Source organism: Megalops cyprinoides, chromosome 2, assembly GCF_013368585.1.
Source record: "Megalops cyprinoides isolate fMegCyp1 chromosome 2, fMegCyp1.pri, whole genome shotgun sequence".
NCBI classification, from domain to species: Eukaryota; Metazoa; Chordata; class Actinopteri; order Elopiformes; family Megalopidae; genus Megalops; species Megalops cyprinoides.
The window spans coordinates 32350065-32375712 of record NC_050584.1 but is presented as its reverse complement, the minus strand read 5'-3'; the positions used below and the strand labels follow the sequence as shown (position 1 = coordinate 32375712).

Here is a 25648-nt window from a genome sequence, read left to right as displayed (position 1 = left end):
TGGGTCGGCGAGCGAGCGAGTTAGCCACTCGGCTACCTGCTACCCGCTACCTAAGGCTTTACGCAGGACTCACACGAGCTACTTCAGCTCCGCTACACTCACCCCCCTTTGACCTCCTCTGACTCCTCAGCGACCACTGGCGGCCAAGCTGTGCTTTAGCCAGTGATCCGGGTCACGGCACCAATGTAACGGGTGGTCTCTTACTGCGTTGTGTATTAGATTTAATGTGATGTTACGTGGGTCGGCGAGCGAGCGAGTTTCGAACCGAGGTTCTTACTGCTCGCTGCCAACCCCTTACAGCCAGCGTCGTTGCCAGTTGAGCTAAAGGCAAATTGCCGTTAGCCTGTCGGCGACAACGCTACTTAACCAGGTCTCAGAGGGAGTGACGTAGCCGCTGCAACCACTCGGCTACCTGCTACCCGCTACCTAAGGCTTTACGCAGGACTCACACGAGCTACTTCAGCTCCGCTACACTCACCCCCCTTTGACCTCCTCTGACTCCTCAGCGACCACTGGCGGCCAAGCTGTGCTTTAGCCAGTGATCCGGGTCACGGCACCAATGTAACGGGTGGTCTCTTACTGCGTTGTGTATTAGATTTAATGTGATGTTACGTGGGTCGGCGAGCGAGCGAGTTTCGAACCGAGGTTCTTACTGCTCGCTGCCAACCCCTTACAGCCAGCGTCGTTGCCAGTTGAGCTAAAGGCAAATTGCCGTTAGCCTGTCGGCGACAACGCTACTTAACCAGGTCTCAGAGGGAGTGACGTAGCCGCTGCAACCACTCGGCTACCTGCTACCCGCTACCTAAGGCTTTACGCAGGACTCACACGAGCTACTTCAGCTCCGCTACACGAGTGTGCCGCAGCTGACGCGCTTCAACTGGCCTGCAATTAGTCTGGAATAATCCGCCTGCTTCCACAGTGGTCACTAATTAGCCTGCATTTTCTCCTCTGTGGCTGATGGGTTTTTGGGGTGACTGTGATCTGCAGGGTCTGGAATCTCAGGGCGTACTCACACTAAGTCCGGTTGCCTTGTACCGTGCCCGAGCATAATTGTTCCCCCTCCCCACTCACCCGCTGGCCTGCGCTCACATTGCGCTTAATGCTCCGGGCCCGAGCGTGCTTACGTCATCACAATGCGACTTTTGTGTTTAAGAAAAGCGCTCTCGCACAGCACAAAGGAGTCCATGATTGTACTTATGTTGTGGCTTATTTGGAGTCGTTTTTAGCGCGGTGACACACGGCCCTCTCTAGTGGTGTAACGGACCGTAGTTGATCCGTGATCCGTACAGATCCCCCCCACGGTTCGGCACTTATGTGAACTGCAGATTAATTGCAAAATTTAACCATAATAGTGTGAAATACAGTTTTACTGCTGCTGTTACTTTTTAAAGTAATAATTCCCTAAATCTCGATGCAGAATTGCAGTGAAAAGATACAAGCGCCGTTTTAAAAACCAGCAACCTTACTTAACACTTACTAGCACTGTGAAGACGAAGGCTACGTCGGAAATCGCTCACTTGTTCACTCACTATACTCACTATTCACAGTCATACAATAAATTAATTTTCTGGATCTAGTATTATGTTTGCAAGTTTATTCGAACATTTGTATGAACATCTTTGTGTCTGACTGTGCCAGCTAGCTAGCTAAGTGACTAGCTAGTGGCAACTGACATTAACCTGTAAGCTAGATAATACTACTACCTATCTAGCTATCACGAGCGAACTTAATGAAAGTTTAAGTGTTCTTTAAGTTCTGTAAGTAATAAATGGAAAGCAAAGTTATATTCGTCTCCTTTTTTTTTTTTGCTAATCTGAAAAATGATCCGATCTGTGACTCAAAAACGGTGATACGATCCGGACTGTGAGTTTTGTCATCCGTTGCACCCCTAACCCTCTCACATGCCTTACAGATTTATCGATTATGCAATGCGGCGATTTTCAGTTAATCGTGCTGCACGTATAAGAAGATTTTTACAGAGGCAGCTGACATTGAGGGAGTAATTTGGAGCTTTACTCGCCAACTACAATTCACGTTCATCAATAAGGTGAGAACCAGACCCATTATTAACCAAATATTCTCGAATTAATTGAAAAGTGTACTATCCAAATAGTAATAGAAGATGATTGTTGTTGTAATGATGACAGTAGCGCGCACACAAGTAGTAGCCCTAACTGGTTAACATTAGCTAACATTACTGTGATTAGGCTACTGTAATTTGACACAAATCTGACACAAAATATTGGTCTGTCCCTTAGCATAATGACTGAAACACAGTCGCATCATTGACATCATGTTCCGTGTTCCGAGTTCCGTGCTCGGGCACGGTTAGCGATCACACTAGATGCACACCATTCCCGAGTCCAACTGAACCGTGCTCGAGCTCACCTCTTCAAGCGGGCCTGGGCACGGTACGGAGCGATCACACTAGTCAAACGAACTGGACTTTAGGGGTCAAACGTGCTTGGGCGCCGTACGGTACACTGTCAGGAAAAAAGCAGTATTGGAGTGCTGCGGGGAGATTTGTTCCTGCTGTGAGAGCTGAGGCTTCAAGCCCCAAATAAAAAAAAAAAACAATCACTCTAATCTTACCTTGATTCAGTACATTGCCATTTTCATGGTTTGAGAAGCTGTATTCTGCAATAAATTCTGCAATAAATCTCGTTCAATCACACCCCGCAGTACTCAAACACAGGCTTTTTTCGCCCCTGATCTTCTCTCTACAACTTAACACAGACACAATCTGTCCAATAATCCCCAAAATAACTTTTAGATGAAACCCTCATCAGCCCTGGGATAAATACTTTTGTGTGTTCTTGGGTTCCAATTTTGATTGTAAGAAGAACTAGAAAGAACACGGGGACTCTAATTTTCTTGTGAAAATTAGGTTTCGATTTTAAGCAAAGTTCTCCTGGCTCTTCTTGCTAAGATCAATGTGTAACTGCTTTTTGGAGAGATAAACACTTGAAACGCAATTTTGCTGCACTACCGCGAGCTCCATCTTCATTTACGCAAGCATGCTATACCAAATTGCTGTTTAAGTATGTGCCTCCTTACCTTTATAAATAGTCATTTTCATTTTTTAAGCCGACTCCATAAATTGCCTGGTCTCATCATAAGAACCCATTAAGATGCAATAAAGGCTGTGGCTTACTCAGACACTGTCCACTGAAAGACCAGTGACCAGGATTTAGGTGAAATAACAACTTTGCAACAACTCCTAACCGCCAGCCTGCCATAGTTCTAACAGCAAGATGGGGAGCTGCAGTTATTTCTAATGCCGGCTCTCTGCCTAATTACTGTAGAGAGAGCAGAGTTGTTGCATCTCCCCAGCCCCCAATGTAACCTATTGGAAAAGAGTTTTAAAAAATAAGGCCATGTAATATTGGCTGGGCTGAAAAATAGAACAACTATTTCTTTGGTGTGGCCCTGTGAATTGATTACTGAGTAACATACCAATGATGGTCTGGCTCCTTTCCAAATTTCCCTAACTGGGCTGGTCACTGACCTGACGGTAGCCTTGGTGTGCACTTTGGGCAGGTTGATGGTGAGGCGGCCACCCTCCTCCTGGCTGTGGCTGTAGAGAACGGGCTTGGTTTTGAGCACGTCGGGGGCGGTGCGGATGGACACCTGCTGCTGCAGGCCCCCGGCGCTGTTGCCCCGGCTCATCAGCACAAAGGAGTACTCAGTGTCGGGCTGCAGCTTGGTGATCAGCTTGCGCTTCAGGTTCCCCTGCACCTCCACACTCTGCTGGTTGTACAGGATCTGTGGGGCCCAGGCCACTCTTGTTAACAACCCTTGATGGTGCTCTGTGTGTGTGTGTGTGTGTGTGTGCTGCTCTTGCAATCAGGTGTCTTCAAACTAAATGAGATCAGTTAGGACCTATGAGTTTGTGGTCAACAGTCCCCCCCTCCAGCATGCAGCAGCCACCAGGCTGACTTTATTTGAGTGTGCGGGTTCTGGGTGGCAGCTCAGCTCTCTAGTGTTGCTGGTGCTGGCCTAATTAAGTGAGCTGTGGGTGGAGTCAGCAAGTTTTATATAAACTTTGCCTCTAATAGGGTAAGTAAAAACAGCTGTAGCAGACAGTCTTAAAAAATATAAATATAAAATTTTTATAAAATATAAAAAATCTATATATTTTAACATTTGAATACAAAACCCCAGCTATGAATGGCAGATGAGGTGCAGGTTTCAGGATTCAGTGCTATGTCATGTGCTACAGCTCTAGATGCAGGTAATCCAATGAAAAAGCAAACGTGCTATGCTTGGTCAGCCACCTTTGGCTCCAGATTGTGTTAGCCTAGTACCAGCTACGCAATGGAAAACAGGTAGGAAAGCCTTAGCTACAGTGATACTACACAGGTGAAAATAAACTGAATCTTTGTAGTCAACCTGGACCATTCTCAAAGGGAGGTGAGTATTGTTATTCTTTTACTGATATCTGAATGAAAACCCTGACTGAAAGGAAAAGTCTGGTTTTCAATGTGATAAATATTACTAAAATCTGATTTTGTTATTGCTATGATTGTGAAAAAGCCAAACAGTTACTGATGGTTTATGGAAAAATCCAACTAGTTTGTGTACACTGACGGTAATTAGATGCTTAGCTAAATGTCTCTCTATGATGAGCTAATTGCCTTGTTTATCCAATAAAACACCCCATGTCATCTGCAGAAGGAGTGATTAAAAAAACAGTGGGAAATAAAATTTGTGCAGATGCCACTCATTCATTCTCAGTGAAGTAACAGAACTGCGTCCATCACCTATTTATAACTGTACCACATCTGGACATACCTCCCCAACACACAAACACACATACACACACAAACAAAACCAAATGAGGATACAAACTCTGAACTTATGCAATTCCCTATTTTGGTGTGGGTATTCTGATTGTACCTGAAACTTCAACGACACGAAATCTTACCTTGAAAGGCACTTGAGAGTTATATGTTTCCGGCACTTCCCAAGTAAGCAGGACTGAAGTTTTCATCACAGCTTTCACACCGAAGTTTTTGGTAAACTCTGCAGGAGCAAAGAAATTTTAATTGCCTCTTCATATGTTTGATGGCTGGCAGTTTTCTCCACTTGCTCTGGGATGACAGCTGGATGAACCCAGAGACATTTAGGATGTACGTAACGATTACTGTGGTAGTCCAGAGGGAGACTTTTTGGAGGAATTTGTGTTACTGAACAGGTAGCTCTGCTGCTCTGCTAAAAATGTCTAATTATTTTTACTAGATTTTCAACACATACTGCCATCACTCCCTTCTAATGCTTAATGTCACAACATACTGATAGATATTATATTCTCATTATTATTTATTTGTTATCCATCACACAAACAGCATTGAGTTTATTAATGCTATAAATTTGCCAACAATCCAATCAATCTTCTTGTAACTGAGCCTTAAGTGCTAAATTTATGATATGGTACTCAGCAGACATTTCAACAGTTGTGATAAAAATCTCATGGTTCCAATATTCACACTTAAGAGGAACATGATGTTGATTCGAGTGGAAAAATTACACAGGCAGGAGGGCTGAGCTGTAAATAAAGCATGCAATAGGATTAGCTAATTTATCTTCATCAATCAGCTATGATGGTGTCGCAACAAGTGGAGCAGCCAACATGAGTGTGTATGACAGAGAGAACACGAAGCAATACCTCATGACATTTTTGTGGCCTGTGAAAACCCTGCGCTAGTCATGCTGCCTAAACACTGTTACCACCAGCTCCCATGAGCCGTACATCTGCTCATCTCCATTCCCATCTGCTCTCCTTGGCTCCATTTCCATGTCAACCACCTCCTGTGGTCACTCCGGTCTGCACTGACGTCAGCCTTGAGCTCGTGACCTTGTGTAAAATGGAGTTCCTGAGTGCCTCTATCTGTAAGTGGCCTGTGTGCATTTAGCTCACAGCATTCCCCAGGCACAGCAGTCGACATGGTGCTTGGTGTGTGTTAACAGTAGCCACAGAACTCACAGTCATGGAGGTAGACATGGAGCCATGTTCATGCGTGTCAACGTTAGCAACAGCGCTCAACAAGCATGGCGGTAGACATGGTGCTGTGTTCATGTGTGCTACTGTTAGCCTCAGCACTCACCAGGCATGGAGGTAGACATGGTCCTGCTTTGTATGCTGGGGCTGATGGGGCCGCCTCCCTTGCTGGTGAAGGCGCGCACGCGGATGTCGTAGGTTGTGTCAGGCTGCAAGCCCTGGATGGTGATCTGGGTGTCAGCAGTGCTGTTGGTGCTGTTCTGCTGGCTGTTAATGTCCCGGTACACCACCACATAGTGAATGATCTTGCCGTTACGCTCTGACAGCAGCGGGGGCTCCCAGGCCAGCTTGGTGGTGGAGGTGGTGAGGCCCACCACGCGGAGGTTCTGTGGGTACCCGCTTGGCACGTCTTCCGGGGTGGTGATCTCCTTTACGTACTCCTCCCCGTTGCCTGCCCTGTTCTTGGCGCAGAGTTTGAAGACGTAAGTGGCGCCTTTATGCAAGCCCGTGACAGTGAAGTGATCATCCGTCTTCCTGAAGTCCTTGACATTGTAGGCATCCTCCTCACTCCGCTTGTACTGCAGCTGGTAGCCAATCAGCTCACCCACCATCTCCTTGGGTGGCTGCCATTGGATCAGAGCCGTGTTCCCGATGGTGGTGCTGATCATCATGGTAGGCTTTGGGGGGACTGAGGAAAGAACGAATGGAAGAGGAAGTGGAAAAGGGAACACCAAAAGACAGGACGAAACACAGAGGGAGAGGGTGAAAGAGACAAAGAAAGCGAGAGAAGACCAGTCATTTGACGCCTAGGTGATTACTAGAGACATGAAGTGCTTTCCCTTCACCCGAGAAATAAAGCACTACAAGAAACCTGACTCCATAAATATTACTCTACCTGCTCCGGTTGTGGTAATGACTTTGGCTTTACTGCGAGCCCCATCCCCCTTGGTGGTATAGGCTGCCACAGTGACAGAGTATGTAGTCTCAGGGAGAAGTCCACTTATAATGGCCTCCTGGGAAAACAAAGCTTGCAGGTGAAGTCAAGTGCCACTCCTGCAGATTAGCCATTCACACATGCACCTCACCAAAAGTGTACCTCTGAAATTCTTCCCAGACATTAAAACTATCAAATACTTCTAACATTTGTTTCAACTGACAGTGTTGAGGCAGCTTTGATGGCTTTAATGCAGAAAGGCATTGAAGAAAGATTTGTCCACTATTAGGTACTACGAATATATGCAAACATAAATAAAAACAAGCTGTGCCACTTAAGTCAATGCTCTTGACATCTGCCATATTCACAGGGATGGGATTGCCCAGAGATCTTTTTAGACTTTTGGAGAGCTGAGCTTGTAGAAATTCCATGTATTCCCAGTCACTCAGCCAACTGCATAAATAAAATAGGCTCAATTTTGCCAACGACAATTTTAGGTCACTGGATGATGGGTACCCCATTTCAAAAACACTGACTTCTATGGCAAGCTTCTTTGATCAAGCAAGAAAACCAACATTCAATTAAAGAAAGAACCCAAACAAAAGAATGTTACAATTACAGAAAACTGAGAGGTTACATTTCCTGATCAAAGGACCCGCAGCATTTTGAAGTGTTTCTGTGTCTGTAATTACATCACCTTGTTAGACAAGAAATATCCTCATCATTGAAACAGCAAAATATATACATGAAAACAGCCAATCTTCCCTTCCCTTAATTGTAGGCTTTAAAAGCATAAACACATCCATAAAACCCAACCATACCACACACATGCACAAAAAGGAGATCATATCAAGTTCTCTGGCAAATCATCACAGATACTCTCATATAATGTACACTCATACATCCATGCACGCACGCATGCACACACACACACACACACACACACACACACACACACACAATCACTCAAGGCACATCCATTGAAACTCATTTGCGAAAAACACTCACAGGACTGATCATTTCTAAGTGAAATGACATTTAATTGTTGAAGACAATAAAGTAAATACAGAGATGAATTCTCCTTTGAGGAAGCAGGAGCTTCTCCCTCCCCACTGATGGCTTGTAGATGGGGAGCCAATAAAGACAGGCAGGGTGAGAGTCAAACAGAGTCGGGCGTCAGACCAGGAGGGGGTTTCCAGCACAGAACACCTGCTGTGGTTCATCTCCAACATCAAATTACTGCCTTTAGCTACAAATGCTTCTTAGGCTTGGTGGAGAGAGACCAACCAGCACCGTGAGAATTATAAGGGTGATATAATCCTGCTTGAGCTTGAGTTCCCAGAAACAAAATAGCTTTTTTAATTATTATATCACTGTGAAACATTCATATCCTTCATGCATTATTAAAAAGGTTTCCACTACTAATTACACTTTTGCTTTAAACGACAGAAATGCACCCTTCCTGCTCTACAAACACATACAGACACATCCTCCCAGAGAGCAAAAGAGAAAAACAGATGAAAGGGGTCTGGGTTGTCTGAAGTTATTAAGTTTATTGTAAAAGCTTTATTATTTTAATTGCACAGAAGTCATTTTTAGCCCTATGTTGGGGATTTTAGTGATCTTTCATTTTCAAAATTCGAATCAGTCCCTTATCTCTCTTTGAAATGTTGGGGGATAAGGGAGGGATTCCCAGAGAGGGGAGAGATTAAAGAGGAAGGCTGAGCTCCATCACAGAAAACCGCGATGTTTCCACGCCGGCACCCTCTCAGAATGAGATCAGCCATTCTGCTCTCTCCTCCTGTGTGCTGCTTCTGGGTTGCCAGCTAATACAGCACTGCTGCCTCTTATGCTGCTCTGCTACAGCTCATTAAGGGCAACACAGCTGAAGGGCATGCTCACATGTCGGCCTGATTAAGGGAGGAAATAAGTAAGAAAGGGCACAGGCAATTTCATATTTTGACTGTATTTGACTTCGGCTGCAGTCCAGGGGCCAGTTTATCTGGATAGTGTTAAGTGCTCTCCATTAAGTAGTGGCAATTATAATGGACACAGCCATTATCTAGCAAAGAACTTAACAACTTGACAAAAGCTCACGTAGCCACTTATGAAGCCTCCTGTAATTTTATGGGTTTATTTACATACAGGTGAGACATTTATCAAAGGAGAAATTAACTACAATGTCAGAGGAGTTGGAGTTCGAACTCAGAACAGCACTTCCATAAACAGCCACCAAAGGAAGAGAAAACTTGTGTCTATTCACAGTGGTGAAGTTTCACTTGATTATCTGGGCTTGTCACTACCTGTCTGGAGAGGAAGAGCAGGTGCTTTTGTCAATCACCTGTAATTCTCACTCAGACATGCTGTCTGATTCACTGCTGTTGACATTTGTATTTGAAAAAAAGGCCTTTGTGTGGCACAGGCTGGGTGTATTACTTGGTTTAACTGTTATTGTCAACAACAGAGTTGTCATATCCCTCCCATGCAGTCACCAGCCCATCCTTGTGCCCCAGTGTAAGCAGAACAGCACCACTGAAAGAGCACACTGATAAAATGGATATGCAATAACGTCCACACACATCTGCAAGCACAATTAATTAATACAGCAAACACTCCTCTGTGCACACACAGGAGAACGTACACATAAACGGGCAGACAGAGCGCTGAGAGGAACAAAGCCATCAAAATAAATGTAGCATAAAAACTCTGGAGGTCACAGGGGTCAGGTGTAAATCCTCTTTTCCAGTATAAGGAAAAAAACACCACAATTCAGGTTAAGTTGTGAAGGAGTTTAGTGAGATGGGATGGGGCTCATGACAGCTGTATGTCAGAGCCTGGCTGCACAGGCGAGTCATGGCAAGCCTGGTGTGTTACCTGGGCCCTGCAGAGACAAGCAGGCAGGTAGGCAGCCAGTGATCTTGGCAGCGAAACCATCCATGAAGATGGGTGGGGCCGCCTTAGAAATATACTACACGTTCATATACCATGACGTTTTATCCAATACGAAAACAAAAGGAGGATTTACAGCTCTCACGCCTGCGAGCTTTAAGCGCAGTTCGTTCTCACGCAACGTGACGCCATGGGAACTGGAGAGAGGGGGGCTGTGGGGGACACGTGCGGGCGCAGACGCATCATTGTCTCCAGCTCTGTCTCACTGGGTGCAAAAGCACACCGATGGGTCTCGCTGGTTCTCCACCTTTAGGCGTGAAAAATAGCTCTCTCTATTCACAAAGGCAGATGTGGAGGTGTTTGAGGGAGAGCTGTTCAGTAAGACAGACAACTATGCCTCAACAATGGAGGTCTTCACACCCCAGGTCCCTCAGAATCCGCTGTGCCCCCTGCACACCCCCCACCTCCACAAACACATATTGCTGGGAGCCAAGCAGAAGGTATGAAGAAAAACATCTGCAAAAATGAAACCGACAACATGATTTTGATTTTTCAGCTTTCGTCACTATATGGTGTACTGAAAAGTTAGATATCAAAGACTGGAGCAGCTAGTTTGAATGGAGAGCTATGTGGGTGAGTGCCAAGAGTACAGTAGATTTATATGTAGAGGCAGCTACAGAGAATATGTTTACAATGAGGGCGGAGAGGGTAATAGTTTTTCAAGTGCTGACAGATTTAGAACAGTCAGCTGAAAACATACATGCAGAGCATGGAGGGCTCTGAGATCACAGTGTATCATGCAACAGATCTTCAGAGAGAGGGGAGAGGGGCCAAATGCCTTAATAGAACATCTAAACTGGTAGTGGATCTGAAGTGTGGAACCTGATTACTGGGAGATACTACAAAAGCACATGACCTTACAAATTAGGCATGATGCAGAAGCTACTGCAGCTAATTTAGATGCAAGTAGGAGAGGGGGGCTGGGAGAGGGTGAGGTGTTGTAGAGAGATCTTGTCTTGTTACTAAAAGGTAGGGGAGAAGAGGGGAAAAAAAGGTTTCACACTGCTTGCTTCAACTGTATTAAGCACCTGCAGGACATCTGTTTAGATGGGCAGAAGAGCACCCCTTCTCTCTGCATGGGGTTATGGGGAAGAGTGTTACACCCCGCAGTAAGAACAGAGGCGGAGACAGAGACGGAGGAGGGCTGCAGAGCATTCCCAATGACCCAGCACTGATTGAAGGAAACCCACACTGCACACACTGGCAACACACTTCAGTTACTCACATAGTCCGTCGACTCTTCAGCTTTCCACTGACATAGAGAGATAGATTGAGGGGAAAAAAAGGAGTCAGAAAGAGCACAGAAACAAAAAAAAAGTTTTACTTTTTTTTCTCTGCAGAGGAACAGCTGTAAGAAGGGCCTTACAGCAGCATGCGTTTGGTGAGATTAGTTGTTCTAGGAGGAAAAGGAGCTCTCAGGGGTAAAAATATGTTAATAAGCACTAATGAAAGTGGGTGAGTTTTTGTGGCACTTCACATGTTGCCAACTACTGGCAGGGCATGGTAAGGCAGGCACATGTGGAACCAGTGTAGTGGCAGCAGTGGTGAACATGGCTCCATACAGGATCGGTAGGTGATGAAGCCATAGTGGCCCTGTGCCACAGTCACCAAACTTCTTGCTTGTTCAGCTGCAGGGAACTCAAAATATGGATGAGGGAATCAGGAAGGAATTCATCAGTTTATACATGAGGGACTCACCTGAAACGTGGATAAAATATTTTGGTGACCTCTTTTTTGAAACAGAAGAGTGTTTCAGTCTAATCGAAAAATCATGGAAGTTAAAAAGAAACCTGCAGCACAAACTCAGTGCAGGGTACTCTGTCTTTACATTACACTGCCTTATTATTCTACCTGGACTATACTAATATTAAGCCTTGACTTCTTTCTCTGACTGCCATGTGAGAAAAAAAAGAACTCATGTTTAACATGTTTCCCAAAAAGCACTACAGTTATTATTCAGGTGTGGTTATTGTGATAAAATAACCTGCTACTGGAAGACTTATCGTTCCCATAACAGAAAGCCAGGTTTTTATTTCATAAGTGCGTTCATAAGATTTTTGCAGGTGAGATGTCTCATTTCCAGCTCAGTTTCCAGTGGCAGGAAGCGTGCAATCCCATTACCCCTCAGCTCTGCCGTGCTCATGACATCCAACTCTGCCAGGGCCCCAAAACTTTCACTGCTACCATTCCTGTCCCAATTCAGACACGGGCCTGACATCTGCTCACACCCTGGGACCAAGGTAGCCGGCTCTGACAGGGCAGAGAGAGAGAGAGAGAGGCTGTGGTCTGTGAAACTGTTCAGCTTTCACCAAAAATTTGAGAGGCTGCTGCAAGAGCTGCAAACTTCGTTTCCAGCTTGAGCGTGTGACAAGCACTCAGAAAGTCATATGAACTCTGAAACAAACTCAATTTTAGAGACAGGTTAGTGAGGCCCCTTGCTGCACAGACCTGGCTGTGCACTCTTGCCTGTGAATACTGTGACTTTGAGCATCTCATCACAGCTCTCTGTTATGACTCTCAAAGCCCTGCTCCTTCTCAAGCAGAATATGAAGCTGATCATTACCACAGAATATCTAGCAAGTATCCAGAGGGATAAAAAGCTCCTCTGATCTTATCTGAGTGGGCGTCTTTGGACTGTAATGCCTCTGTGTGCGGAGGTGTGTTGAGAGGAATGGGAGGGGTGGAGAACCTAGCACCATTTCATAGGAGGGCCTGCGTGTGTGCATGTGTGTGTGCGTGCGTGTGTGCGTGTGTGTGTGCATGTGTGTGTGTGTCTGTGTGTCTGTGTGTGTGTGTCTGTGTGTACACCTAAGTAATGGTTCTATTAGAAAAAAGGGTGGGACATGTGATCATGCGAGCTTTTATTTTTCCTCCTTTGGTCTGTGTATACCAATCCTGTTTCTTCCTTTTTCCAACATTCTGTTTATGACATTTAATTTCACATTTCATACACTACAGCACTTAACATATCCCCCACTCTCTGGCTGTGAGAGAGAGACAGAGAGAGCGAGAGAGAGAGAGATGCATACACACACAGTCTAGGTGATTTAAGTTCTCCTTCAGGACTGCAGTTGTGCCCATCAGTGAGTTGAGATGAAATTTCACCTTCAGAGGTTAGCCCTTTTGCTTATTCAGCAATGAGCCAGGGTATTAGATTTTTTCCCCTATTCCATGGCATTGTTCACCCATTCTCTCTGTTAGCAGTTACCTAGGGGACTTCATGGATAGAAAGTCTATTTCAGACAGGAAGGGCTGCTTGTCTTATAAATAAGACTGATGGATATTTTATTTTGTGTGTTGCCTCTATATATTACATCTCTCACACAAGCCTAACATGTCCCTAGGTGCTGCTACAGAATTGGTTCCACAGATGCAAGGCATCTGTATTCTGGTCTGGGACTTTGCTGACATATGGGAAATAAAAGGCAAAGTGGCTTCTCTCTTTTAACATCTTTAAAAGCTTCTTTATCATAAACAAGGTGCTGCCAAACACTTAACAAAAAAGTAACCCACCAGTGACTGTTCAAGTCAAACACTTGATCATACAACAATGTATTACACCCAGGGCTGGGAAAAAAGCTCAACAAGAGCAGCCTCCACTTTAAACCAGCTGCTCTGTTCCCCTTTGGCTTGGTGACTAATAGTGTGCAGAGCATCTAATTGCTCTTGTGCTTTTTATGACATTAGATTTGCTTGGTATACCAACAATGTTCTTAAGCTTTTGCAGTGGCAAGCGTGTGTCTTATCTGAACAGTAATCTGTTCCCACTGCGAACATTCTCTCATCCGAGGAGTTTGCCAGCAGTCTGCTTTAAGTGGTCTGGAACTGCAGCTGGTTGGAAAGTGCAAAACAAGCAGGTGAGACGGATTGACAGAGCATGGCCATGACTGGCAGGACCCAGCCAACTGCCACACTCAGCATTCCAAGGTGCTTCGTTTTGAGGGACTGAGGTCACAGGGGGGCACTAGAGCAACTGCCTATGGATGCTCTGAGGGAGGAGGCTTGACGGGTGCAGAGACCATGGAGCCATGTTACATGAACAAAGCGAATGTTCTCCTGAACACCACACCTCCCAGTGCCAACCTGAAAATGCATGGCGTCATGTGGGTTTAGTTTGGGAGGACTATGTTCACTATATATGAAGGGTTACAAAACACTGTAACAAAACAAATCAAAACGAAAAGAAAACGCAATGAAGATGGAAAGGTGAAGATAAAAATCAAAGTTCGAAGGCTGTATGAGAACATCAAAGTTCGTCGAAAGCACCCGACTGTGATTTTATGTGAAGGACGCACTCGCCTGTGCGCTAATGCAGACGAATGAACCCCAGGTGAACCTCAGCAGCCCTGATGAGGGGCTCCAGAGTGGCTGTCAATCACCATTAACTCGCGTGTCAAATCACTGCACAGTGGCCTCGGGAGTTGCGCAGCCAGTGACAGTATCAGGACTGTCCAACAGATTCAGGGCCCTTGTCCATTAATAATCAGTGGGAGCTCCACTGTCCTCTGTTGCGGCCCAGGAAGTGGGCAGGATGTGGCAGGATCGTGCAGCACTGGGGTGGTCACTGTTTAACACTGTTGCCACCATGCTGACTGACATCTCTCACAAAATGGCAGTCAGACTTGCACAGTGGAAAATTAGTTAAGCACATTACTTCAGCACAATTACCTGGAAAATTAACTGCAAAATAGTCATGTTAAGTATTATGCTGTAACATCTTCTTACTGCTTTCAAAAAGTCATTTTTCAGAGTAGTTTACCCATGCTGACTCGTTTCTGGCAGTGAGAAACTACCAAAGGCTGCAGTTGCTTTTAATATTAAGCCTTTGTGCTTTGTGGCTGTTCCTCAAGAGCAAGAGGAAGGAACATTTATTGAGTTAATTGAATTATTATTATTATTATTATTATTATTATTGGGCTGTTACACATGTAGCTATCATGTGTAACCTGGGAACCACAAACACAGATCTAAATCCAGGGCACTGAATGCACTGAAAGAGAAGGGCCATCAGCTAAATATCAGCTGTCCATGGGCGAAGCTAAGAATACTCACATTATTTGTATTGGGGGTAAATGACAATGATTGTCAAAGATACACTATCTGCATCTCACATGAGCAGTCCTCCTTTACCAAGAGAGGTGGGAGAGAGAGGAAGGGGAAGTTAAGTTAAATCTCTCCAGGCATTGATTTCTACACACACAGCCACATAAACACACACAAACATCCAAACAAACACACACATCTTCCCTCCAGCCGTGGCCAATATGCCAATGTAATGTGAATTCTTGAACACTGTTGAGGGACATCTACAGAGCACACAATCAAATATTGCAATTCTGTGATTCATGAGAAGACAAAACTATACCACAACTTGACAAATTTGGACACGCGGTGGGCTCTGAACACTGACACTGGATTCATTTGGGCAAACATGACAAACCCAAACAGACAAACAAACTCTTCAGTGGCCACACACAAACAGGTTCCCTTTCTCCCAGTGGCACAAAGACTGTTTTCCTCTGCATACGGAAAGACAGGGATCAGCATCTGATGAGGGCTTCTTATCTGATCAGACAGCGCTTACGCCTCAGCAGCCACCATGTGAGGGAGGGAGGGAGGCGGGGGGGTGTGGAACTCTGGGGGTCTGAAAGGTGCTGAAAACAAGCCTGATTTAAGCAGCACTCTTAAAAAGCCAGGAGTGTGCCAGAGGAAACAAGGGGGGGTCGTGACCTGAACACATCTCAGATATAACTGGCAATAAGAAACGCATCATAAAGTGCAGGCAAGTAGTTTGTAAGCAATTAAGGGTTTATGTTCCTGAATCTCTGCAAGCTCCACAGCTGATAATTTAATATAGGTTATTCTGTCATTCTGCCTTTGTGCTAAAACCGGCAGCCTCTCTGATGTTGTTATGAGCAGACTGCTCAGGGTGCGGAGAAGTCTCTGACGCAGGAAAGAAAGCAAACGGAATTAAAAAGTGACCCCTGGGACTACGGGCTAGACTCACTGTTAATATTTCCTCAGACTCTGTTTACTTCTATCTCATTCTCTAAAACTCAACTCACGTGAAGGAATAAAGCAGACCTGCTGTATTTAGTCTCTAGTCACATTTCAGCAAGGACAACGCAGCCATAAATATGGGCCGAGAGGGGTGCAGGTTGAGCTGGTGGAGTCACATAAAAATGCACACCCGGACAAGATGCCACTTTCAAAATGATTCAGGAAGGGGCCAGGGATGAAATGAATTAATCACGGTGACTCCGTCATATTTACCACTGACACTTTGGCAGACAGGCCTTATTCCAAATTGATTTTTGTCAGAGGGCAACATCTTCTGCTCGCCCCTGCTGTAGGAAAATAGCTACATGAATGGCTGAGGAACAGTCAACAGTACCTGAAAAACCACCAGTGTGGACAACCAGAGAACACTGAAAACATATTAACGTAAAACCGGTACACAAAGCCGTCGGCTGGAACACACAAGCGTGCTTTGGCAAACTACGTTAAAAACACAGAGGCAAAACGACAAGCCCTCTCATTAAAAAAAAAAAACAGATCTTGTAGTTAACAATGTGTGACAGCTCTGTCTCCAGGACAACAGTGATGAGGCCTCAAGCCTCGGCAAGTTTTACGCAGAGGTGATAAATCTACTGATGTAATCAGGTTCTGCTGCTAATGCCCTGAAAAGACTGTAAACCCTTCAGAGACGAGTCTATGGGATAGTTCCGCCGAGCACCGAGATTTCAGAAAGGGGGCCAGACATGTGGTTGCAAGTGCTACTTGGAGAGGCCTTTATGTGGCATACAAGCAGAGATAAGGCAGAAATGAACATGCTTTTCAAAGCTGGAAGAAGAAGGCTTTCCCTTGAAAAACATAATAAAAGTGGTTGATTGCCTGAATGCAGTGCTGTGGTTTTAATGGGTGGTATAAACAGTGGAAGAAACCAGACAGTCATTTGACTTTGAAAAGTGTAAAATAGAGCAGTCTCCCCTACTGTATCAGGTCAGAGGAAACAAACATGTGACTCAAATCCCATTACTGTTTCTGAAATCAAATACTGAACTAAATCAAATATTAGCTTCAAAACACGTCATAGTAATCATATTCAAATTCATACCTCCTTTTGCTATGCTTTGAGGTCTCGTCACATTTTTTGTGATTCCATTTCATACTAGCCTTCTTAGTTACATGTAGTGACATGATTCTTGCTACTGTATACAATACAGTATACAGTATCTTTCAGTGGAATTGTTTTTTCCACACTGAAGAACCATGCTTTTTTACAATGAATACTATGATCGGTATTCCAGGGGAAAAGCCATTTTCAAAGGTATCACTCATGTTTGGTATATATACACAGTCAAAATAAGAGGATGGTATTACACAAATGGGGGCATATACTTATCAAACATGCACAAAACATTTGCGCATTTATCAGCTGCATTTTACTCCTCAGTATAACAGAACACAGAACAAGTAATCGGTAACACAAATTTCACATGAAATAACTGATCCTAACTGATTTTCTTAACAGACAGGTGGCTTTTTCATTTGGACAAATCAGCTGTTAACTCTTAATACCCACAATAATGACAGAACCCTTTTAAATCAAAGTTGTCTTTCGAAACAATGATAATTATATTCCTTTGCAGCTTCATGGCACCACGTCAGAGATTTTTCCAGATGACTCAGTGGCGTGGTATGCACACACAAGACAAATCAGAAATATTGTCGGAGGGCAGAATGTCTAATAGCAAAAGCATGTTCATGCATGTTAATTCCTGCATAACAACTGGAGGTGTGATGCTAGATTCCCTCTCTCTCATTTTCTGACAATGGAAGGCTGGAATATTCATGAATACATGAATCTCTGTGAAAGATTAAAATCTTTGTTCTATCTCAGACAAAACATCTATACTTTAAACCATTTAAAATGTATGCGAAAAAAAGAAAAAGTAGCTGAATAATAAGGCAGTGTGTTTGTATTAATATTCAACCACAAAAGGGTACTTGAATCTTGAAAGGTCACCAATGTAATATCCACTTGTGAATGGAAAAATGGTTATGCATTTGCTTACAACCTGTTATTTTTGCCTTTTCAATACTTACAGTATTCCCCCATAGGCGGTGTTTTTCTCTAGTCGTGTGGAAAGGATTTTGTTAACAAAAATCAAATAAACAGCACAGAAACATGAAAGGCCTGTTTGTCTGTTTTTTGTTGTGTTTTTTAAAGAAAAAAAATTACCAGATAACGAAATCACACTCGGCCAGAAACATTATACTGCAATGGCGAAAATGTGCTAATACGTTAACACCTGGCTAACAATCCAGCAGAAAACAAATACTGTTTGTAAGGCAATGGCTCTACCTAAAACAACTAAACTGAAAACAAATTTCAGTCCATGGCCCAGGTTATGTGGTTGACTGGACTGGATAAAAAGGGCATGCCCATAGAGGTAATGTGGGTGGGGTAAATAGTACCTGGGCCTCTGGCAGTGCCACATCCATGATGTTCGGCTGGCCGTGTGGCTCCCCACCCTCCAGCCGTGAGTAGATGACCTGGTATCCCCGGATTTGCCCATGCTGTTTCACTGAGAGAGGCGCCTTCCATGTCACCCGGATGGTGGTGGAGTTCAGGGCATCTGCCTCCACCTTCCTGGGGGGGGCGCCTGGCACTGCATCGGGGGGGGTGCAGAGGGTGATGTTAGCAACGAGGTGCTTTTGATCAGGCCTGGGGGTGGGGCAGCACATCTGCCTTTCTCAAATCCATAGGTTGTTGAAGACTTGGAGCATGTGGTCAATTATATTATTTCATCCCATTAATAATTAATCCCTCAATGCATTAAAAAGAAGCAAATTCAGCACAACAGGATTAGTATACAATTACAGGAAAGTCAGTGTGATTTTGAAAGGTGTTAGAAGAAAAGGTTTTGTGTATGCTAAGTATCAGCTCATTTATGCTAAGCACTGCACAGTCATGTTTCTACTGAACAATTTTTGTACTTTGCTGTACAGTGGCTTCAGAAAGTATTCAGACCCCTTCACTTTTTGCACACTAAAATGGATTAAATTTATTCTTTTTGGCACACAATAACTTACATATGAAAAAGCAAAAACATGTTTTTAGAAATTTTTTGCAAATTTATTAAAAAAAACTGAAATATCTCATTTACAAAAGTACTCAGACCCTTTGTTATGGCATTCCAAATTGAGCTCAGCTGCATTCCGTTTGCTTTGATTATCCTTGAGATGTCTGTAAAACTTGACTGTAATCCACCTGTGGCAAACTGAATAGCTTGGACATAAGGCATACACCTGTTTATACGAGGTCCCACAGTTCACAGTACATGTCAGACCAAAAACCAAGTCCTGAAGTTCAAGAAACTCTCCGTAGACCTATGCAATCAAATTGTGTTGGGTCTGGACAAGGGTATAAAACCATTTCTAAACCTTGAATGTTTCCAGGAGCACAGTGGGCTCGATCATTATGAAACTGAAGACTTTTTGGAACCTCCAGGACTCTTCCTGCAGCTGGCTGTCCACCCAAATTCAGTAACCTGGCAAGAAAGGTCTTCTTCAGGGAGATGACTAAGAACCCAGTGGCCACTCTAACAGTTTCAGAAGGCCTCCGCTATGATGGAAGAACCTGCCAGAAGGACAACCATCTCAGAAGCACACTGTCAATCAGGTCTTAATAAAGTGGCCAGATGGAAGCCATTCCTGACTACACAGCATGCAACAACCCGTCTGGATTTTTCCAAACTGCACTTAAAGGACGCTAAGGGCATGAAGAAAAAGATTCTCTGGTCTGATGACACAAAAACTGAACTCTTTGGGCTGTATTCCAATTGCCATGTCAAGTGAAAACAAAGTACCGCTCATCACTTGGCTAATACTATTCCTACGATAAAGCATAGTGGTGGCAGCATCATGCTATGGGTGTGCTTTTCAGCAGCAGGGACATCTGCCAGGAAGAATAGAAAAAACTGCTCAAATCCAAAGCTTAGACTTAGCCAAGAAGCCTCGAAGCTGTGAGTGCTGCCAAAGGTGCTTCTACAAAGTACTGAATAAAGGGCCTGAATACTTATGTAAATGAGATTTCAGTTTTTTATTTTTAATAACTTTGCAATTTCTAAACGTTTTTACTTTGTCATTATGGGTTATTTTGTGTAGATTGACAAAAGAATATAACACAACAAAGTGTGCAGAAAGTAAAGGGGTCTGAATACTTTCTGAATCCACTGTAGGTCATCTGTACCTGAGGCAAGCTGGAGGTGTTTCTACAGCAAACTGACCCAAGCTGCTAGCATACCGGCCTATTATTCATATGAAAGCAGGTTCCCCGTAGTCCAGACAAGGGAAATAGAACAGTTCTCTCCTCCTTAGGTAAGACAGTTTTGTTCACACAACATCAATAGTTCACATTAGAAAATTATCAAACATTTACCTTCTCTGTTGAGCACTGGCTCTACATCTAAATCAGCTGAATTACTGTGTCCAATCAGGAATGACAAAAGCACAGCAAACAGGATTGCTTCCTGATTAATAAGCTAACAAGCAAACATACCCTACTTATTTCTTGGAAGACAAACATAACATCAACTGATGGAGGAAGCTAAAATTGGATGTCTCGAAAAGGAAGTAGTGTCAGCAGCCCTTCAGAATAAGTATAACTCATTCACTTGATCTTGATCTTGATACAGGCCTCCACATTAGGTTGTGTTGGAATGATACACATACAGCTACGGCAGTGCAACCCAAACTCAGATCAAGAGAGCGGAGCAGTACCATGTTTACTCTAAACAGCAGTGACGGTTTTGCTTAGTGCCTTACTGCCAGCCCTGGTTTTGCTAACCTACTCATTATATAACTGCTCTGTGCCTGGCCTCAACTCCTGGAGCATGCAGCCAATGTAAATTGTACATGAATGCAGAGGAGCAGAGCCACAGTTTGACAGCTATGAGAAATGCATGGTAGAAAGCCAGTCAGCAGCAGCACCCATGCAGGCATCTGTAAACGATCAGCGTGCCATCCTCCCACTGCAAGCTCAGTCTGCCAGGGTGGAGAACTGGGTATCCTTCATCATTAAAAATACTTCATACAAGTTAACACACTCTAGCCAAAGCTGAAGAGGCCTCCCAAGCAGCTCTCAGTCATAACGGCTTGGCTGTTTATACAACTACATAAAAGGAAGCCAAGCTTGGTGACTTTCATTCCACCCCACGGTCTAGTGTATTGTTTTATTTAAGTCTTTCAATCACATACCAATTCTCCTTATGTTATATAAAAATCTTCTCTGTGTAGGCAATTCAGGCTTAAAGGTGAGCTAGCTCTGGGGTAAAGAGGCAGTCAATACTAGCATGTACAGCGTCATTGCTTTGTGCAACACTTTCCGATCTTGTTTACTCCCTGTTTTCGCTTCCTCTCCAGAGCCTCAGCAGGTCCACGTCAGGTCCCACACTTCTCTCACCTCCGAGCCTTTCTAGCCACTTCACTAAAGTTGCTAATGCACTTTTCTAAGAGGCTCAGGCATAAAAGAAACCCAGAGCACATCATCTGGCAGCCAGGTTTGAGCAGAGGAACAGAGATTTGATCGTAATTTGATGAGCCGCGAGAGAGCGGAAACATATCAACTCGTTCACTTGGGGGTATGCTCACGTCCAGTCCAACCAATATGTTTCATTTAGGAGGGAGACAAGCCGAGCTGCTGTTCCCCGGTACTGCTGATTATCACAGAGATTGTCAGAGTGTTTCTTTTTTTCCCCCCAAGGGAATCAAGGACAGATTCTGCTCCAGTGAGATGTTAAATTTTCTTAATTGCTGAGAGAAAAATGGCTGCATTTCAGTAAATTAAGACAAATTAATTATGAAGCAGAGCATTCAAGGCCCAGTAATCCCTTGCTCACAGCTGAGCAGAATATAGGGTGCTTGGACTGCTGCTCCATTTCTATAGGTGTGCAAGGGACAAATAGCAAAACCCTGGCCAGGAATGGTGAGAGACCTGCTGATGCCTCTTATGGGAACATACAAACCCTGGAAAAACCATGCTGATGGAAGGGGTTTGAAATTCAGAGGGCACAGACAGAAAGAACAAAAGCAGGTAGTGTTAGAACTCCAAGGATGTTAGAGAGAAGAATGGCAAGAGCGACACAAAGCAAGGGAAACGAAGCGGGTTTGGTTAGACGTACGAGTGCGCAGAATGAGCATAGCACTCTGGGGAGCGTGGAAAATCCTGTTAGCAAAAAAAAAAAAAAAACAAAGTGTTTGTTGTCTCTCAGAGGGCAGTACTGGCTTGAGCCGGTCTGCGTTGGAAAGTGCGCCAGGCCTAGGAGGGAGAACAGAGCCTGTGACTCCGACTCTCCTCAGCCACACTGACCAGGAGGGGGGCCTGGAACGGGCTGTCACAGAACTCTGCCCTGGCCCGACTGCCTGCCAAGAGGTTTGGGGTCGCTGGCAGATGAGCAGTCATTCTAGAGTAGCTGCCTGGCGTAGAGGCAGGATGCCGCCTACACCCCCACCCGCAGTCTAACCCCCTGGGCACCACTACTCTCCACACAACAGATGTAGGCAATAGAGACATGATAAAGGACCAGGGGAATCAAATTAATGAAGACAATAGACTGTATAAAACGATTACGAAGGCAGAGGGGAGACATGAGGAAGGAAGTTGTGAAGGGCACTGGCAGGTTTAGTTTGTTAGCTGTTTGCGACGGCTGTCCCCTTAGAGAAGATACTGTGCCGGCTGCAGGAGATTAGCATTGACGCAGTGGCAAGCTGAGGTAGTGAGCGGGCTTTATCAGCCCTGAAAGGGCTACACAATGTGTAAGCCATCTGGGAAGTCTGGTCCGCTTATCGGGGGCCATGCTTTGATTTTCTTGAGAGGCTCGGGACAAAAGAAGATTTGTTTCCAGGTTGCAATTCAATGGTTTGTGCTTGGATGGGGAAGGGGTCAAGCCTTCCTAAATCTTTTGTAACCCACCACCTTAAAGCTTTGGATGGCAAAGTGTAATTTGTTAGAAAACACAATCCCTATTCTTTGGATGCTGCTACTGGCTAAAAAAGGCAACAGTCTGCTATATGAGAGTTAAATAAAAACTTCAGACCAACCCCCCCCCCCCCCCAAGGTGCCTCCACCATCCCAGTCAGTTAAGAGAGAGAACGCACTAAGAACAGACAGATAAGCAGACATGTGATTTGGAGGAACAGTAGGGTTAATGCACTGGCGGTGTTAGTGGCAGGAAGCGAAGCTGGACAGTGGACATACCGTCCTCGCTGGTTCGGATGAGCGCGCCGGGGCTCTCAGGGCCAGGCCCCACGTTCGTGTACGCTCTCACCCACACCTGATACTCCGTCCACTTCTCCAGGCCCTCCAGCACATAGCTGGAGGCATCTGCTCCAATGCCTGTCACTTCGTGGCGCTCCATGTCCTCCCCGTTCACCGCCTGGTAGGCCACAGTGTAGTCCACAATGGCCCCATGGCGGCTGGCAGCAGGGGGGGCCACCCAACTCACCTTGATACTGGTGGAGCTGAGGCTGACCAGGTGCACATCCTGAGGGGGGGCTGATGGGGCTGTGGAACACAACCGAGGGAGGGGGTGGATCAAGCAGGAGGGGAGGGAGGAGGGAACCTTCTGGACTGGGAGGGGCCTGACACACAATGGCACACAGGTCTCATGCTCATGCCTGTGCTTGTTGTAGGCTTAGTTCTCAATTCATGGACTCCAAGACACTGACATAATTGCCATGAGGACCACAGTGCCAAAAACATGGCCTGTTCACTTGTTTTAAGCTTGAGATACCACTGATTTATCACACACTGACAAGCATGAGTTTGCAGCTGGCCATCTGCTCCCTGTGGTGGGAGGGATGGGTGCTCAGATTTGGCTGACTTCAGCTTCTCCACCAAGGGGTAAGACTGGATCACAGGCTGGGCTGCACCCTCTTGAGTGTCACCTTCAGAGGGAAAGGGTGCCAATGTAAGACTATACTACCCACATCCACACTAAGGGCTTGTAGCTGAGCACAGCTCCTCTAAGAGCTCCAGAGAGCCCTGTAAACAGCAGCAAATGCGAATGTACAGGAGGGGTTTGTCTCAGAGAGCCTCTGTTCCCACACACAGGCCTGCTCGCAGCTCACAATGGCTTGTGCTTTTTTTTAATATTGCAAACTCTCAGGCTCTTCTATTTTACCATGCTTGTGTGGCCAATTCTCCAAAGCCCAGAAGTTAATACATATACAGGCATAGAAACACTATGGCACGTGTACATGCAGGGGTGAGAAAGACTTTATGAGAACAGCATGGCTGTATGGAAGCACAGCCATGCAGCAATTCAGCATTCCAAAACTGTGGGGAAAAGAAGTGGGAGGAGGAGCGGGAAAAAGGAAGCATTCTGTATCTTTCACATGTCTGCTTGCATTTTTAGTGACCAGACCAGCATGGTAGCATCACATCAAGGAAAATGCATGTCCTCAGGATGTACAGACACTGGATCAGAGTCAAAATGAGACAGCAAATAAGAAAACGCATAACTGAATTAACAAACGTGTTTACATTGTCGTAGACAAGTTTTGGAAATTTCAAAATGAGGGGCAGATCACACTAGAATAAACTAAGCAGAATAGTAACTCTACCAGTGTGCTAATATACAATACAAATGGGTGGAGGCAGAGAGAGAGAGAGACAGGGAGAGAGAGGGTAAAAGAGAGAGCAACAGAGTGAGTGACAGAGACAGAGAGGGAAAGAGAGATGCTCCTCTGTGTGATGTGCCAGCACAACTCTAGGGACTCTGACTCACTCTGTCAGAAAGCAAAGAGATAAGGAGCTGGAATCAGGGAGGCAGATTTTGGGCTTCGGTTCCTATGGGAACTGAACCCTGGGTACGCTGAGGTTTTATGGCTGACAAGTAAAACAAACGGCTTAGAATAAACTCAGATCCCTTTTGGGAACCGTCATAAATATTTCAACAAGTTTGGATCTGTATCTCTAGGCGAGCAGCAGTGGCTCTGTCAAAACTGGCGACTTCACCTCATTAAATGTAAAAGGAAAGTCAAAAGAGACATGATTAGAGGACAGCTGTATGCTGGATTTTTCAAAGGATCTGCAAAACAGCCAGAAAGGCAAATATCTTAAAAAGCACTTTACTGTGAACTATTTTCATTCTTCTCTTTTTTGATCATCTATATTGTTACATGTTGGGGGTGGACAGGGACATCTTCACTAAATGGATATGCAGACTGCCTCCATACGTTCTGTCCTTACCTCCCTGCAAACATTCAGAACACAGTGCTACATCCCGCCAGCACCATGATAGAGGATATTTGGCATGTCCAGCTGGGCATATTAAACATTCAGGATGTTCAAACGGTAACATCACAGTACAAGGATATGTGGTGCCTTTGCTCTTTTATGTAAGAATACTGCCACCTTGTTTGGCCAATCTTTTCCAAATCTACAGAGGGGAATTGTGAGTCCTAGGCCCCTGGCGTCAGCACCTGCTCCCATAGTTGAGCCCCAATCCTGCTTTCCTCACAGACTTAGAGACAGTGATCCCCAGCCTAAAACAAGCATCACTGGTCTGGTCAGAAAAAAATCACAAGCCTCTCACATCACAAAATGTTGATTTTCATGTGAACGTTTTGATACACCAAACAGAAAAGAAACTGATTGCCATAAACTGAACTTACCTTTTGCCCTTGTCAGTGAGTAAAGAAATCCCTTCAGGTAGAAGCGTGGGTGAGCTAACTGTGCTGACAACATAGTGGCT

At 44.8% G+C, this 25648-nt stretch overlaps 1 protein-coding gene across 5 annotated transcripts in view; it reads right to left on the bottom strand.

Annotated features, from left to right (window-relative positions):
• The window catches only part of LOC118769223 (receptor-type tyrosine-protein phosphatase F-like), a 201683-nt gene that overhangs the window by 35033 nt on the left and 141002 nt on the right, over window positions 1-25648 (bottom strand). For 3 of the 5 annotated variants that reach the window (XM_036516264.1, XM_036516272.1, XM_036516288.1), the window contains 7 exons: window positions 23149-23454; window positions 18366-18559; window positions 11110-11136; window positions 6897-7014; window positions 6108-6689; window positions 4928-5025; window positions 3509-3765 (listed from right to left, as the gene is read on the bottom strand). In XM_036516264.1, the coding sequence (XP_036372157.1) occupies window positions 3509-3765; window positions 4928-5025; window positions 6108-6689; window positions 6897-7014; window positions 11110-11136; window positions 18366-18559; window positions 23149-23454 (1582 nt within the window). The remainder of the gene's footprint in view (window positions 1-3508; window positions 3766-4927; window positions 5026-6107; window positions 6690-6896; window positions 7015-11109; window positions 11137-18365; window positions 18560-23148; window positions 23455-25648) is intronic. The other 2 variants (XM_036516280.1, XM_036516295.1) reach the window with 1 other exon arrangement.